The sequence below is a fragment of the Dipodomys ordii genome, unplaced genomic scaffold (assembly GCF_000151885.1).
Source record: "Dipodomys ordii isolate 6190 unplaced genomic scaffold, Dord_2.0 Scaffold32, whole genome shotgun sequence".
Classification (NCBI taxonomy): Eukaryota; Metazoa; Chordata; class Mammalia; order Rodentia; family Heteromyidae; genus Dipodomys; species Dipodomys ordii.
This window is the reverse complement of record NW_012267248.1, coordinates 5,110,458-5,128,165: the sequence shown is the minus strand read 5'-3', so window position 1 is coordinate 5,128,165 and position 17,708 is coordinate 5,110,458. Positions and strand designations below refer to the sequence as shown.

The 17,708-nt window shown below is 45.1% G+C and overlaps 1 protein-coding gene across 1 annotated transcript; it reads right to left on the bottom strand.

Annotated features, from left to right (window-relative positions):
• Positions 1 to 2,304: 2,304 nt before the first annotated feature.
• Positions 2,305 to 3,530, bottom strand: Ppp1r3g (protein phosphatase 1, regulatory subunit 3G). The gene has a single exon (XM_013016623.1). The coding sequence runs from the start codon at positions 3,528 to 3,530 to the stop codon at positions 2,436 to 2,438; it is 1,095 nt and encodes a 364-aa protein (XP_012872077.1). The 3' UTR covers positions 2,305 to 2,435.
• Between the last annotated feature and the right edge of the window lie 14,178 nt (positions 3,531 to 17,708).

Genomic DNA, 17,708 nt, shown 5'->3' with positions numbered 1-17,708 from the left:
TTTATATAAAAATAAACATTGCAAAAATGGGAGGTGGGGGCTGAGGATGTGGCTCAAGTGGTAGAGGGCCCACAATGTAAGCACTAGGCCCTGAATTCAAACCCCTCTACTGCCAAATATATATACACACACACACACATATACATTATACATATATATGTACTAATGTGTGTGTGTGTGTGTGTGTCTGTGTATATATATATATATATATATGTTGTAGCAAGAATGTATAAGACCTGGGCTCCATCCCTGATACTAAACCCATAACAAAATAAGAAAGATGAAGGCAAAGAAATATCTGGCAGGTTTAGTTCAGTGCTAATTTATTTCAGTTATAGTGGTCCATTATAGGTTTTAGATAAAAAGCAGCTGGTACACTCTGCCCCCACCCCACATACTACAGTAATCATTGTCCTTCCAGTATCTTAGACTAGCAGGAATAACAAAACAGCTTTGCCTTTGCACAAAGGATATTTAGTTCAAGTGGCAAAATTGATTAAAAGGGTAACTGGCTAACTCAGCATGTAGTATTAAAAACACTAATCAGGAGCCGGGCTCTGGTGGCTCATAATTCTAGCTACTCAGGAAGCTGAGACCTGAGGATTGCTGTTTGAAGCCAGCCCAAGCAGGAAAGTGTGAGACTCATATCTCCAATTAATCACCAGAAAACTAAAATTGGTGCTCTGTCTCCAAGTGGTAGAATGCTAGCAGGGACAGTGCACAGGCTCTGAATTCAAGCCCCAACTGACAAAAAAAAATGCTAAGCAGGGTTAGCATACCTTCAATAAGGGATAGGACAGAAAATATACACTTTGCAATATGGTTTCTGTTGCATCTAGGTAACTCTGCCACAGCAGGATGAGAAGAGCCACTGAGATTTCGTACGTGAGCACACCTAACTGTGTCCAGCAAGATTTTATTTATGGATGTTCAAGTTTAAATTTCACATATCTATGTCATAAAATAACAATAGTCTTTTGAATTTTTTCAACTGTTTAAAAATACCATTCATAGGTCTTTGGTCTTGCAAAACAGTCTTTGAATTTAGCTGTAGGCTGACTCCTTTCTCTAGAGTAATGATTTAAAAAAAAAAAAAAACCAAACAACCTACCTCCTGGCTACCACCCCCAAAGTAATTGATTATACTAGCCATGTGCTACAAAATAGGAAAACTTAAAAAGATAAAAATGGTACATTGATGAAGGGGTGAATGGTGAGGGGTGAATAAATGAAGTCCTTACACTCAGGGGTGAATAAATGAAGTCCTTACACCTGAACATGTCATCTTGGAACCACAGAAACCAACAGTGAATGGAGAAGACAATCCTGTCCCTTGTGCCTCTGGCCCTTCGGTGCAAGGTGCCATCTGGCTCTGGGCAGCATTTACTTGCTGAGCATGCTTCATTATCCATCAAGTCACCACTCTGAGAGGCACAAAGAGCCACCCTCCCATCCCCCACCCCCTGCACTTGGAGTCCAGCCTGTTAAGGCCAAGCTTCTCTGACTGCTAATGACCCAGAGTTTAGCAGCTATGTGCTCAATCTTCACAGAAGGAGTTGGGACTTGGGAAGCTCTTGCAGCTCACAGCTAAAGCCTAGTATGTTACTCTGGTATTTTAATTCACTAAACATCTTATTAAAACAAGGGACAGGACACCTTTTACAAAATATTTTAAAGAACATTTTCACCCACTATGGGGAGTTGGAGCCATTCAGCACAACAGAGTAGGGCTAGACGGAAAGAAATCTGTTAAATCTGCCATTTAACAGTTGTTAAAGTGTAGGTATCACATTGGCTGATAATGCTTGACTTCCAAGGCCTTCCCAAAGGTGGTAAAAATACAAAGTACCAAACAGCAGGTTAGCATGTGCGAGTGGTCTTTACTTCTGAACAGGTTATTTGTAGACAAATGCACAAGTAAATAACTTCAAGATTGGGCAAAAGCTTCAAGATCACAATTAAAAGACAGGCTGACCCAGCTCCCACCCAAATTTCTTTGAAAATTAGGCTACAGTCCCGTGAACGCACCTTCCCTCCCTAGAGCCCTTTGTCCTTTCTTTACAGCTGTCCATCAAGCTGCCAGGGTGAAAATACAACATCTCAATTTAACACAAGTCAGAGCTGTGCTGTGGGCTCAGGATTTGCAGAGAGCTGCTGGGGCGGGGGCTTGAAGGCTTAAGGGATCTCTTTCCGTTCTAAAGTAGGTTGGGGATTCTGGAAGTCATGGAGATAGCTTGGTAAAAGAAGACTGAGCACAGATTCGGAGCACTCCCCAGACTCTCGGTGCTGGCTCACCCTTTCCCTCCAAGGTCCACTCACTCCACATCCGTTGGCACAGCGAAGTTTCCCAACAAGTCGTTCCAACTCTCGCCTGATCATCCTAGGGCTGCTCACCCCCCTTGGCCGCCATCCCTGAAGCGACCCCCAGCTGGCCTTCAAAGCCAGTCCGGGGAGCGCGCATAGGACAGCGTGTAGTTCGCCCCGGCGTTGTTGTCCCAGTACTCTCCCTGCTGACATCGGTAACAGACAGCGAAATGAACAGCGACGCCGCGCACGTCCACGTCCTCCCCTTCCTTGGGCTGCAGACCGGGAGGCAGGCTGAGTGAGAAGTGGAAGCGCTCGAAAGCCGCCTCTTCCTCCACGTCCCCAGACTCGGATCTAGAGACCCCCGATGGCGCCTCTGGTGGCCGTGTCTGCTTCGCCTCCGGCTGCAGCTCGGCGGGCACATCCAGGAAGGAACGCCACTCGGTGAAAGTGTAGCGCACGGTCACTGTCCTGGGTCCCGGACAACTGATCACCCGACCAGCGCCCGTCACCTCCGTGCCCACAGAAGCCGAGCACTGCACGCGCTCCAGGCACACGCGCTGCCGCCGCAGGCGCTCAGCTGCGGCGCTGGGCCCGGGGAGCTGGAAGAGGGGTCGGAGCCGTGGCAGCGCCCGGAGCGGGGCGGGCGCCTTGGCCGCCGCCAGCAGCCCCCCGAGCTGCTCCAGGTCCTTGGAGCGCACCGGGAAGCTGCGGAGGCGCGAGAGCACGGCGGGCGGCACCTGCGGCTCCTCGGAGTCGCTGAAGTGCTTCACGCTGGCCAGGCTCAGCCCCAGCGAATCGGCGAACTGCACCCGCTTCTTGCACTTGGAACAGCAGAGGTCCGGGCCGTGCAGCGCGCCGTCCGCTCGCTCTTCGCCCCCAGCGTCCGGCCGCAGGCGCTGCTGCTGCAGAAACTTAGCCGCCTGCAGGATGGGGTCCTCGGGCAGGGAGAAGGAGCGCGCGCGGGGCCGGCGGCAGGGCGCCTCCTCCTGCTCCGGGACAGCGATCTCGGCCTTCGAGGACAAATCTGTGTCCAGCTGGGAGTCTGGGCTCGAGGCCTCCGAAGGGTCACTCTCCACGAAGGGGACCTCCGCGGCGGGCGGCTCCGCGGCGGGCGGGGGATCTCCAAGTAGTGCAGGGCTCGGTGCTTCTGAGCTCGGCAGCTGTGCCTCGGGGGCCTCCATGGATACCACCTGGCCCCGAGACCGGGCCTGGTGCGAATCCATGGCTTAAAGAGCCTCTGGAAACTTCTCTCATTGGGCGGTGGAAGGGGCGCCCAGCGCCCGCTGGGGCTCACCCTCCCTGCCCCCGTGGGCCTAGGGAAGGCGGCTCTGCCCGGGGAGCTGCAGCTTTTAGCGGCCGCGACTCGTGACGGAGGAGGGTAGTGCGGGGCTGGGGCTGGCTCTGGAGTTTAACTTGCCCGCAGGGGAGGGTCAGGGGCGGGGAGGAGCCGCCGCCCCAACACCTGGAAGCGAGTTCCCGAGGGCTAGTGGAAAATGAGAAGACTTTCCGAAGGACGCAGGTTCCCTGACACTCCCCCTCTCCAGCTCAACCCCCCCCCCGAGTGGGGCCCGAGTCTGCCTCACCTCTGCAGAGTCCCAGATAAACAATTTAGCTCAACTTTCAAAGATGAGAACGTGGACAAAGGGCTGATCGGTCTGCCGGCCGGAGGAGGGTGGTCCCCAGCAGCCTCCCCCCCCCCCCCCCCCTCCCCCCCCCCCCCCCCCCCGCTGTCAGCCCGGGGCGTCCTGAGCGCTGGGAGCGAGGAGGCTGGAAAGCGGCAGATCGGTGCGGCCTCCCGAAAGCTTGGGACTCCAGTCCCAAACTTAGGGACTCCAGTCTGCAGTTGGCCCCTCGGCGCTTCTGAGGGGTTGGGCTGGGGATCGCGCGGAGCCCACGCGGCTGACAGCTGAGTGCGGCCGGAGGTCATTCGTGCTTCGCCAGCGAGCACGTCCCAGTCCCTCCCCGCCGCCTCCACCCGCCTGCCCGCCCTTCCCGCCGATCTGCCCGGGGTGGGGAAGGAGAAGAGGCCCTGCTGGGGCCCGCGCACCACCTCCCTTGCGGCTAGTCGCCTTCTTGGCTCCCAGCGCACCATCTCCCTCTTCAGCGCCTGACACTCTAGCTCAGGCCTTGATTGTCAGACCTCCTAAGTGGACTGCAGGGTTGTGTTTTGTTTTGTGTTCTGTTTTGTGCCCGTCCTGGGGCTTGAACTCAGAGCCAGGGTACTGTCTTAAAACTATTTTGCTCAAGGCTAATCCTCTACCACTTGAGCCACAGCCCCAGTTCAGGCTTTTTGGAGATAATTGGGGATGAGAGTCTCATGGGTTTTCCTGCTTGGGTGACTTTGAACTAGTCCTCAAATCTCAGCCTCTCTCAGTAGCTAGGATTACAGGTATGAACTGTTGCCAGTCTTGGTTGCAGGGTTTTGTTTTTTGGTTTTTTTTATTTGTTATTGTTATGATAAAGGTAATGAACAGAGGGGTTGAAGTTATATAAGTCAGGTAAAAAGTACATTTTTTTACAGTTTTTTTACACCCCTTTCCTTGTTCTCTCCCAGTTTTTCTCTCCCATCTCCACCCACAAGTTGTATAATTCATTTTCAACATAGTGTCCAATGCTGCATTGGTTCACCCTTTGTCCTTCTATTTGGTCAGAGTTTTTACAGCTACCTTTTGTCTTGATCAACTTCATTGTCATCTGCATCACTAGGGGAAACACTGCTGCTAGTTTGTAGTGTGACTTAAATCCCCACAATCACATAGAAGTTTTGCCCACTGCCAATCAGCATGGGCTGGGTGGTGTCATGAGAAAGTTGGGGTCTTGCTCATCATGATGTGACCCCTGTGGACTTAGGTAATTTCACCTCATCTTCAACACAAGGCTTATATAAAAGTACCAGATCTACTTGGCCTACCTTCCTGGACCAATTTCAGTATTTGGGGAAGAAGCCTGGTTTTGGGGCCTCATGTCTGTAATCCTAACTACTTGGAAGGCTGAGAATGGCACTTCACGAAAGAACATTTTAAAATTGCACAAAGAGAGGTACTAGCTGTAATCCTAGCTATTTGGGAGATAGAGAATAGAAGGACCAAAGTTTGTAACTACCATGAGCAGAAAAGTTTCGGAGACCCCTTTTTAACCCACAGCTGGGTACAGTGGTACATGCCTGTCATCCTAAACTATCTGAGACGCTAGGAAGATCAAGGTTCCAGACCAGCCCCAGCAGAAGAGACTGCATCTCAATGGATAAAAACTGGACATGGTTGTGGGTCATTCAAGTTAGGATGGGAAGCCTAAAACAGACAGATCATGGTCCAGGCAGGAAGAAAGATCCTATCTCAAAAATAACCAGTGCCAAAAAGAACTAAAGGCATAACTCAGTTGCAGAGTGCCTGCCTGGTAAGCACAAGACCTTGAGTTCAAACTCTAGTACCACCAAGACAAAACAAGAAAAAGTTGGAGTAAAATATTTTTTATATTTTAGTGGTAAATATAAACATACTAATTTAAAGACAAACAGGACTTCAAAAACATTTTGAGGTTGGGTTGACCCTTTAGGCTACTGTTGTAAGGTAAATCATCCCAGAAGCCACATTTCAAAATATAATTCTCTCTATATATATTGGAGTCTTTATTATACAGTTAACAGGCTGCAGGCCGCCATTTATTACAAAGGCCTGCAGCACACAAATATAGTAACACAGCTAGGAAACATGCTAAAGAGGAAATAAATAACAAAAACAGTACCAATAAGCCAATTCAGCTCCAATGGAGAGCTGAATTGGGACGCCATGATGACTGGAGATGAGCAGGAAACAGGACACAGGACACCATCGCAGAGACACACATGGCATGGAGTGCTCTCGGCTGGACTGGTTGGAGCCTAAATAGGTCAGTGCAGGGGGCAGATCCTCAGGAAATTCCCAGTCCGGGCACTGGACTGACAGATTCAGTAACCTATCAGCCAAGTGCCTGCCCCTGCCTCCAGGGGTCCAGGCACTAAGTCATGCCTGGGAGGCAGGTGATGGTGGGATGGGGTGGGGTTTCTTTCCCCCAACATGAAGACAAGATGCCAGACCCTACCATCCACCATGTGGTCAATATGGCACCGGCCAGACCTGACCTCCTTACTTCACTACCACCCTCTTTGGAGATGTGTTGACTTGATTCTAGAAAAGGTACTAGAGGAGGCAAGCGACTCAGCTGGAACACAGAATTTAAGAAGACATCCATCACTGTCAGGGCTATACAAGTGTCTGGTCCCTACCCTTATGGAGCTCTCAATAGACTAAAGGAGGTCAACACTAATTCAAACACAGCCACGCTAGATGGTATGGAAAGACCATCAGAGCCCATTAAAGGCTATATGTAGGAGCAGGAAGAGGGATCATGGTTGACCCTGGTAGGATCATGGTTGAAGACAACGAGGGCAAAGAAAGATAGTGAGACTCCATCTTAATGAACACACTGGGTTTGATGGTGTACGTCTGAAATCCAAGCTATAGGGGAATGTAAATAAGAAGAATAGAAATCTGTGCTAGGCTAGGGGAAAATCTCAAGACTATATTTTAAAAATAATTAGAATTTTTAAAGGACCAGGGACATGGCTCATGTGGTAGAGCACCTGCCTAACAAGCAAGCATGGGGCCATGAATTCCAACCCCAGTAACAAAACAAAGAAAAACCTAGAAGGGCAAGGAGGGCCAGCTATCCAGCTTTGACTAGTAGGAGGCCATTGCATGGTTTTGAATTTTAAAAAATTTTGAATTCTGAAAAGATCATTCTGAATACAGAATAATGAGTTGATTGCTGGGAGGTAGAAATAATGGGGGCAACCTTAATAGGAGATACTCCAATCATTGAAGTGAAGAGTGATCAAACTCATATTGAAAGATGGTTGTGGGGCAAATAGATTTGAGAGATATTTAGGAGGAAAATCCAACATGTTGCACTCTGGACCCAGGAGAAGCCCCTTTGGATTTAGACTTGAACTGGGTAATGCAGTAGCAAGTAATTGGAGCTGGGATTGCCAAGAGAGAAAAACTGTTTTTTCTGATATCAAATGGTACCTTGTTGTATAGTTAGATTTTGGGGTAAATATGACAAAATACCTAATATGAGTAACTGAGAAAGGGTTTTTTGGGGGGGTCCGGTCATGGGGCCTGAACTCTGGGCCTGGGCACTGTCCCTCAGCTCTTCAGCTCAAGGCTAGCGCTCTACCACTTGAGCCACAGCGCCACTTCCGGCTTTTTTTCTTTTTTCTTATATGGTGCTGAGGAATTGAACCCAGGGCCTCAGGCATGCAAGGCAAGCACTCTACCACTGAGCCACCTTCCCAGCCCCGAGAAAGGGTTTGTTTAGCTTATGATTTTAGAAGTTTTAGTCCAAGGTTAGCTGGAAGTGAGGCAGAATAGTAGGGTGGTAGGAAAGGGAGACAAAGGCTGCTCACCTCCTGGCAGCCAAGAAGCAGAGAACCATAACAGGAAGGAGCCAAAGATAAGACTTCCTCCAAGACTGGCCCATCTTTAGTGATCCATTCCTTCAACCCCACCTTCCACCCCAACCGAATAATCTATTCAAACTTTGAATCCATCCATGGACGAAATCATTCATTAGGACAAAGCCCTGACAGTACCCTATCACTGAAATGGATTTTGAAAAAACAAACAAAAAAACACTACAGTTTATTTACAGTTCAGCCAACCATGAATAGGAAGATTCTTGTTTCACACCTGCCTCCCTGAGAATAGAGTTAAATATAGAAATAAATATTGGATAAAGAAGAGGAGTAGAGCCACATGGTGGAGCCACATGTGGTGGTGCATGCCTGTAATCAGTTTGCATATGCATCATCAGCCTTCCTAGCTCTTCATAGGGCAAATGTTCAGAAAGTGATGAAGATCACAAAGGCTGAGGAGATCAAGGGCTGGCACCCCCACACACACACCTTCCACCCTCCCTGCCCTGAGCTGCCCAATAAGCTCACAGAACCTGCAAAGTAAAATATTAATTTTTTGAAAGAATGGAGTTTTTCTTGTTTAACCACTTTGGAAAGCAGTATGGAGGTTCCTCAAAAGACTCAACATAGAACTCCCCTATGACCCAGCAATTCCACTTTTGGGCATTTACCCGAATGATCACAAACAAGGCTATACTAAAACTACCAGCACAACTATGTTTATCACAGCATTATTTACCATAGCTAAGATATGGAACCAACCCAGATGCCTTTCAGTAGATGAATGGATCAAGAAAATGTGGTATATATATACAATGGAATTCTATGCCTCCATCAGAAAGAATGACATTGCCCCATTTGTTAGGAAATGGAAAGACTTGGAAAAAATTATATTAAGTGAAGTAAGCCAGGCCAAAGAAACATAGGTCCTATGGTTTCCCTTATTTTCAATAACTAGTATATGTCTAGGACAAGCAGAAAAGGTCAAAAGCTATGTACATATGACCATATAAGATAATGTTAAGTGAAATGAACCCCAAGATAGAGACACAACTTGTTTTTTCTTTCTTGCTATTGTTTTAATGTATTTAACATGTACTATATGATTTTTTGTTTCTTTTGTATGTTCTTTCCCCATGGTATAACCCCTGTTTTCACTGTATTTGATAAGTGCCCTGCATCTTGTATATACATTTTTCTAATTTGAAGAAGAGAAGGGAAATAAAAAAAATGCTGAAATAAGGATATAGGTTAGTGCATTGTAACAATGAGATGTTGAAAATGAACTTTACAACTTGCGGGGGAGGGTAGTATTGGGGAGGTGGGGAGGGATGGTAGGGGGAAAACAAAGGAGGAGGTAACAATGCTCAATAAGAAATGTACTCATTACCTTATTCATGTACCTGTAACCCCTCTGTGCACTTTTTTTACAATAAAAAACCCCACAAAAATGGAGTTTCTGTCCTTCTGATATCAAAAGCTCACCCATTAGACTCTTGCATAGTCCCAAGTGAAGACTTGATGGTTTTGACAGACACTGGCTTGAGTTACTTAAGTAACCACCGCCATCATGGTCCATGTGTCAGAAGTGCTATCTATAGTTCAACCAGTAGGAGACTAGAAACAACATAACACACATCCTCCAAAATTAATGATTTTAAAGTCAATTAAAAGCAAGTGAAGCTTGAGGATGGAATTACTCACCTTCACCTATTTTTATTATACCTTAATAGATCTAACAGCTCAGAAGAAGAGGGGGAGAGCCTGGGGTTGGAAAGAAACGGAAAGGGTTACTGTTTTTTCAGCAGCAGGAGGGTCAAGTGTGTGGTCAAGTGTGTCACTTGAGGCCCGAGGGAACTGTGGGATCCCCTGCCTTTCCTCCTGTGTACCTTGTGGAAGCCATAGTGTGCTCTGGCCTTCATCATACATTCTACTCTCCGAGGCCTCCACCCTGAAACAGGGGCTTAGGTCTGTGTTGGATCTTAATATAGGTGGTTAGGAATGGTTTGCTTTCAATTATGTGAAAGCCATACATACTCTATAGCAATTGCACTTCAGATTTTGAATGCAGATCTTCCCAATGCTCATGAGGGGGAAACAATGAATTCCTTATAGTATACTGTATGGCTAAACTAGGTCCTGTAGCTGGGAAGGTTGGTTAAATGCATTTTCCACTTACTACAGTGCCAACACACAAGGTGCTTCTCAGGATCCTACTGGAAGTCAAGCAGCTTCTGTAGTTAAATGATACAACTTGCAAAAATAATTTTTTGAAATTTAGACCAGGTAGTCTACCCCAGAAATGTGTTTAGTCCTACTGCAAATATCATGTGCTTCAGCTGCTAAATGACTCCTGGTATGCAGTGATTCCTAGTTTTGAGTCAAGGGTTGGGTATGAGAATGGAGACTTACGTAGCTCAAACTAGTCTTGAGGGCTGGGAAGGTGGCTCAGTGGTAGAGTGCTTGTCTTGCATGCATGAGGCCCTGGGTTTGATTCCTCAGCACCACACAAGCAGAAAAAGCCAGAAGTGGCGCTGTGGCTCAAGTGGTAGAGTGCTTGCCTTGAGCTGAAGAGCTGAAGAAGTGACCAGGCCCAGAGTTCAAGCCCAGGACTGGCAAAAAACAAAACAAAACTCGTCTTGAACTCATGATCCTCCTGCTTCAGCTTCCTGAGTGCTGGGATTATAGGTATGAGATGCTGGCTTCAGAGAGTTCTAGTTTTGCTAATTGTTCTGGTTACATAATAAACCACCCCAAACATAGTTGTTTATTAAAATATTATTTTCCCCTCATGAATCACTAGCAAGTTGAACAGGGTTTCCATGTGGACAGGTTATGGTTTTTCTTTTTCTGTTTGCAGAAGCTAAAGGGCTGGAGCTGAAATCTTTCTGATCACCAGGTCTGGGTGTGGCCTGGGAAGTGAAGTCACTGGAAAGGAACTTCGCCTTTTGTACTCAAAACAGAAATAGCACGTACCACGATGATGTTGAATGTAACGATGATGTTGAATGTAACTTCTTCAAACCCCTCCTTAGTATTTCTAGCTCAAATTTTTGTCAGATCTCCAAAGGTCTCAGTCAGCTCACAGGCCGAGTAGTTCAGCTGCTTACTTGACCAGGCTGCCCAACACCAAAAATATGAGTGAATAGACTAAAAATCTGGACTATTTGTCAGATTACCAACCAAGTCTGCCAAAGCCAGATTTAGGTCATTGTATTAGATATTTCTCCATCTGCTCTGCTCTCTTGCACATAGGCAGAGCAAGTGGAGAATGGAAGGATGAGAATTTCCAGGTATCATGGCAGAATGACCAATGACAAGGTCTTGGAACAACCCAGAACTAGAAGACTGCAGTTTCTCCTCTGACTTTGTCATTAAGCAGCACTGGTCTTTTAATTTTAGGTGCCAATGATACATAAAGAGCTTGGACCTAAATGGTCAGGATAATATGCAATCTCCTATAATATTTACCATGCTTTGCTAACATGCTGAGAAACCTCTCAGACCCACCCGCTTCTCTAGGGCTTCATTTCTCATATGTGAAGGTCTCTGAATAGACATAAAAATATCCACAGTTGCCAGGCACCAGTGGCTCATGCCTGTAATTCTATTCAGGAGGCTGGGATGTGAAGGTGGAGGTTTGAAGCCAGCGCAAACAGGAAAGCCTGTGAGACTCCAATTAACCACCAAAGAAAAAAAAAGCCAGAAGTAGAGCTGTGGCTCAAGAACAGAGCACTAGCCTTGAGCAAAATAGCTCCGAGACAATACCCAGACTGAATTCAAGCCCCAGGACCAGCAAAAAATAAAGATAAATTCATAGCAAGTAGAATTTGCCTCTCTCCTATTTTCTATCTTTTATAAATTTAATTCTCAAACCCAGCCACAGACCCTAACAGAACATAATCTCTTCTCTCAAACTATATATAGTATGTCAAGGAACTTAAAAATGTTTAAAATGTGTAACTACTTTAAAAGAACAGTAGCACTTCAGCAACAATTCCTCAAATTCTTTTTTAGCTTTTGGAAACAGATTAGCTTGCTTAAGTGTTAAAGTCCTGGTGATTTTTTATTTTTAAGGATTTCAATGTGGCAATGGAAACTTCCAAGAAAAATGCCTTGAAGGGATCAAGTTCTATAGCTCCACAGGTCCTATTTATCAATCTAACTGATGCTGGGCAAAAGAACAAACTGGCCAAGAATTTGAAAACAAAACAAAATATGACCTGGATCATTTTTCTTCTACATATATGCCTTCTAATAGAATTAAGAACGTTAAGAGCTTAGAAAAGAAATCTAGGCTGATTCAAATGATTTGTTTAACCAAATTATTCAGCCAGAGAAGCCAGGAGTAGCATATCTAATACAGTTGAAGCATCCCTGTCAATATGCACCTAGCACTGCAAAGGACAGTGCTTATTACTCTGTGTGTGTGTGTGTGTGTGTGTGCGCGCGCGCGCATGCTTATGGGCGGGGGAGGGAGAAACTATTATACCCAATGGTAGATCTTGCAGACTAAGGGAGGAGAACTGAATTTCTCTGGTTACCCAGTGCTATATAGGTTGAATGGGTCCCCTAAAAGTTCATGTGTTGGAGATTGAATCCTCAAATTCGTATGGGTTTTGCAAGTGGGGCTTATGGGAAGTAGAGTAGATGAGGTCATAAGAGTGGGCCTCCGTGATGGCGTTTGTGTGTCTATTGGAAGAGGAAGCAAGGCTCAATCCAACACAACTAGCCCAGGCCCACCATGTGATGTCACAGGCCATGCAGCAGAAGGCCCTTTCCAGATGCTGAGTGGATACATTTCCCACCACGCATTTCCCAGTCTCCAGAACCATGAACCAAATAAAAATTCACTTTTGATTAATTACCCAGTCTCATCAATACTATTATCACAAGAGAAAATAGACCTAGGCTACTATCCAGGTAGTAAACTGATAAGCCAGAATTTGAACTGACTGCTCCTCATTGCAACTCTTTCTAAAACCCCATTAAAGAAGATTATGTTGCTTTGGTTTATGAGGGAAAGCAAGCAGCTCAATCAGAAGGATTCTCCCCACCTTCTTAAAACCAAAAGTATGAGGAATTATTATGAAAGATTTTAAGCTTTTGAAAATCTTTAAAAATTCTTCATCTTGTTGGGATCTTCTTTTCAATATGCTTTATTTATGTGTCTGATCAAGATTTTAACATGTTTCACATAATTCACATAACCCTTTTTTTTGGTCAGTGGTGGGGCTTGAACTCAGGGCCTGGGCACAGTCCCTGAGCCTCTTTGTACTTAAGGTTAACACTCTATTGAGCCATAGCACCACTTTCAGTATTTGAGTGCTTAATTGGAGATGAGAATCTCACAGAGATTTTTCTGCCTAGGCTGGCTTTGAACTACAATCCTCAGATCTCAGCCACGAGCCCCTGGCCACAAAATCTTCTATCAGGATAACTTATAAGCTTTCCAAAGTAGATTTGATTAGCCTGACAATCAAACCATCATCATCACCACATCATCACCACCATCCACTTTATCACCAGTCTAAATCGGTCTTTTTAACTTCCCCAGACTGTGATACTGGAGCCTTGGTCTGAACTAAAGATCTGGGAGGCAAAAATCTCAGTTTATATCTTGAAAGCTGCCACATTCTCAAGTTACATGACCTCCCTCAACAGCCGTTTTTTCATTTGTAAATTTGGAGAACGTTAGTACCTTCTTCATGGAGTTGTTATAGACACTGCAGTAATGTTCAACTCTCCTTTGCCATGAAAGCAAAACTGCTTTCCACCTAGCCTGTGTGTTGCTGCGTGGTAATGCTGGCTGTGATTACCTGTTAGCATTGTGCTTTTGTTCATTGTTCATTGATTTAGCACATTTTTAACACATGCCTACTTGATAAAAAAAAAAAAAGCACAGATTCCTTCCTTCAAGAAGCTCATACTCTTGTGAGTGAGAAATGGAATCTTAATAAGAACATGAAACACATAGCTGTTAGGGATACAGAACTGTGTACACATACTAGGTACTCATTAAACCAGTATTAACAAAGTAATCTTCCCTGCCCCCCCCAGCCCAGCCTCCTCTCCCCATTTTCTCCTTGTCCCAAAGCCCCCTTCCCAATGTGTTTAAACAATGTTCACAGCACCTAAACTCTTGAGATTAGTGTAGACGTCACATAGAGGATTGTGTGTGAAGATTGGACAGGACCATGGTGCACAGAAATGATGCCCAGAAGTCACGGGGTACTTGTATTTGTGATAGCAGGGCACACTAACAGGTGTTTTGACATGGGTTTTTCTTCCAGATGATCACATTGTTGTACTACAAAGTTTGTGCTCATCTGTAATCAGCAGTGACGGCACGGTGGAGTCAGGACAGTAAACAGTAGCCCTAGCCGTGCTTATGATCCCAGGGCATCTCCTGTCCCAGATGGCTCTATTTTCTGCTGCTGTGGGAATTCTCACTGTGTCCAGGGACCATGCTTTCGTCACATTTCAAAACACACTGGAGCCTCAACTTTGACCTTCTATGGCACATGGCATGTGGGCATGTGGGCATGTGGGAAAACAAACACATTTGTAAGTAAGCAGAAGCCCCAAAGCTCTGAGTCCAGCCATGAGAGCCTAGGCCTCAAAGAAATGAGTGTGTAGGCAAGTGGAATATATTGTTGCAGGCAGAAGAAAACCTAGAGCCACTTCCATAAGAAGGTGCTTTCCATTATATTCCTCACAGAGGGAGATGTGAGTGTTCTTAGGGAGGATTTAAATGCGTGGAAATGTACTGATTCCTGAAATCTTCCATGTCTAAGCCTTAGCAGATCAATACTCATAAATCTTAAATCCTCACTTTATATAGTCACATTCAGGGACTGAAATTTCCCATTGTGATGATGGTGGAAATTTCTCAACACAGATTGTTTACTACAAATTGGCATGAGATTTGCTTTATTTGTTTAGTTATTTAATATTAATTTATTATTATTTATTTAATTAGCATTAATGAGTTCTACAAAGGGTTTTCTCTTGACATGTCCATATATGTGTGCAATGTGCTTTAATCACTCACCCCTGAGTCACACTCCCTCATTCCCCTTTATTTCATTTTCACACAGGTACATAAAGTATTCTGTGCATATTCACCCTCCTTCATCCTCTGTTTTCTCCCCCGCCCTCTGCACTACGAGCCATATTTTGGAGAGGACCTGTTTTACATTTCTATCATTCACTTTTAAGTGTATGTTAATTGTTGAAAGGAATTTTCACTGTGATATTTCATACATGCCTGTATTGTACTATTCCCCTATTCCCCCTGCCCTCTGTTATCCACCAGCTTTCGGTGAGTTTTGTTATGCCATTTTCACACACAGATGCAATATATTTGGATATTGCTCATTCTCTACCATTATCTCTTTATTTTTTTTTTGAGATAGGATCTCACTAGGAAGCCCATGCTTAAGCTCACTACATGGCTTCAGACCAGCCTTCAACTCCTGATCTTCCTGCATCTTCCTCTGGAGTTCCCTGGTTGCTGGTATATGCCACCAGGTTCAACTGAAATTTGTATGAATGCTGCTTACAGTGTGAGTATCAGTAAAACTTAATCAATCTAGTCTATCAGTATAGAACTTCCCAAAGAGAGTCACCGGGGAATCTAGGCAAATAACTCGGACTGGAACAGGGAGGAACATGGTTGTGGAATTCCAGTTTGTTGGGAATTCACAGTAACAAGTAACAAATGAAACAAACAGCAAGTGGAGCCCTAGATCACCAGCAGGGGGCACTATAGACCAAGGCTGTCTTTGGCCACCTGCTGGAAGCAGATAAGAGCAGAGGAGTGACATACTATTCTAGCCTAAAGCCCAAACTACCCTGCTTACTGCACCAATGGTTACAAAATATAATTGTATCCCCCTTGTATGAGACTGGATTTCTGAGATGACATCTGGTAAAAACAAGTGTAGTGGTCAATATTGTTGTAAAGCTGAAAGCCAAAGAAACACAGGGTCAGGAAAACCTTCCATGTGCTGGCTGGCTCACACGTGTCAAAATATGATTGGACATGAGTAATATTAAACCTGCAAGTGAGACGGACTCCACAGATCAGGAGACTACAGAGGAATTTTACAGATACCTGCTCCATGTTGCACAGAGAAAGAAAGAGTTATGTAGAAGAGCAGACTTTCGACTTTGAGATTAGTGGGTGTGTTAAAGAAACCTAAACAGCAAAATCATGTTTACAGCCAAACTTCATCCTGATCATTTGATAGAGTTCCTCAAGAAAGTTTCTCCAAAGGGATGAAGGTGTGATTTCTTCAGAGTGCTGGGTGAATGGGCATCATCAGCCATCCAGGCCACACTGCCACGTGGACAGTAGTGAGGAAACTGAGTGGCTGATTTTCCGAGTCTCAGCTTGCCCTGGTGGGCAAAAGGACAATGTGCTTGGGAGCAGCTCACGGGTGTCCAGCCACACCTGCATCAGTATAAGATCATCCACTTCAGGATCCTTGTACCTGTTCTACTTTGCATTGAGGCCTTGCTGCCTGTGATTCATCCAGGGTAGAGATCCAAGATCCTCCATGGAAACCTACCCCACAATGGTTACTGACAAAGAAAAGAGGTTTGGAGCATCTTGTCTGGCCCTTCTAAGACTCCAGGAGGGGTCATACCATTCATTTAGGCAGACATAATACCTGGACAGTGTGCAGAACACTATGGTGCTCAGCTGGGTATGGATTCAACAGAAGCCTCACGCTCTAGCGGGAGCCTAGAAAGTTCTCATAAGGCCACAGCAGCTCTTGAGATGCCAAACATTGGGAAATACTTCTGCTTTTCACAGAAAAGGGAAAAGTAACCATGGTGAAACACACTCAGAACTCATTAACAACGGCATGCATTGGAGAGAAGCTTTCTTCAGAGTCTGACCAGGGTGAGTCTTTCCCACAGTGTAATACCCTGGGTATGAAGAAATGCCCAACTCTAACCTTCTTTAGCCTGGCTATCTTATCTAAAGAAGGGGCAGTGGGAAGTACCTGAAGATCACAGCCCAGGGTTATGATTGTATTGTATACAATAAGTATCAAATAATAAACAAATAAAATGAATAAAAACTCCTCACTAATCATAGGGATTTAGAGATAGCAGTGCCCAGTTAATGCCAGAATGACTTACAACTACAATTTTATGATTGTACAAAAGTGATACATCATAGAATTTGGAATTTTAATCTTTTCCCAGGCTGAGATATGCTGTGTGACACTTTCAGAACACTAGGTGGGGCTATTAAGCCATAGATCCCAGCCAGCCACAGGGTTATGAAGGGAAACACCTGACACTATACTTGTGGTTTCAGTATGTTTAGGCTACGAGTATTCAATAAGTAGCATAATATATTCAAAAGTTAATTATAAAATAGTCTTTGTTTGAATATTTTGTTCAATGTCAGTGTTCTTAGCATGTTCATGCTAGGATAGGCTAGTGATAATATACAGGTTAAGTGTGTTACGCATTTGGCTTATAACTATACTGGGGTTTATAGTGATATCACCTCAATGCAAGAAGCTTATGTGTAATATTTGCTCTCCCTCCACACCCTTTCACACAATCACAGTGGAGCAGAGCTGGGAAAGCTGAGTCTCAGAGCATAGTGGCTTATGCCTGTAATCCCAGCTACTCAAGAGGCTGATATTCTGGAGGACTGAAGTTCAAAGCCAGCTTGGGAAGAGAAGTCCATAAGACTCTATCTCCAAATAACCAGTAAAGACGCTGAAGATGAGGCTCAAATTGTAGAGCACCAGCTGAGCAAACAAGCTGAGCAAGTGTGAGGCCCTGAGTTGAAGTCTTGTTACAAAAAAGAAAGAAAGAGAGAGAGAAATGAAAGAAAGAAAGAAAGAAAGGAAGGAAGGAAGGAAGGAAGGAAGGAAGGAAGGAAGGAAGGAAGGAAGGGAGGGAGGGAGGGAGG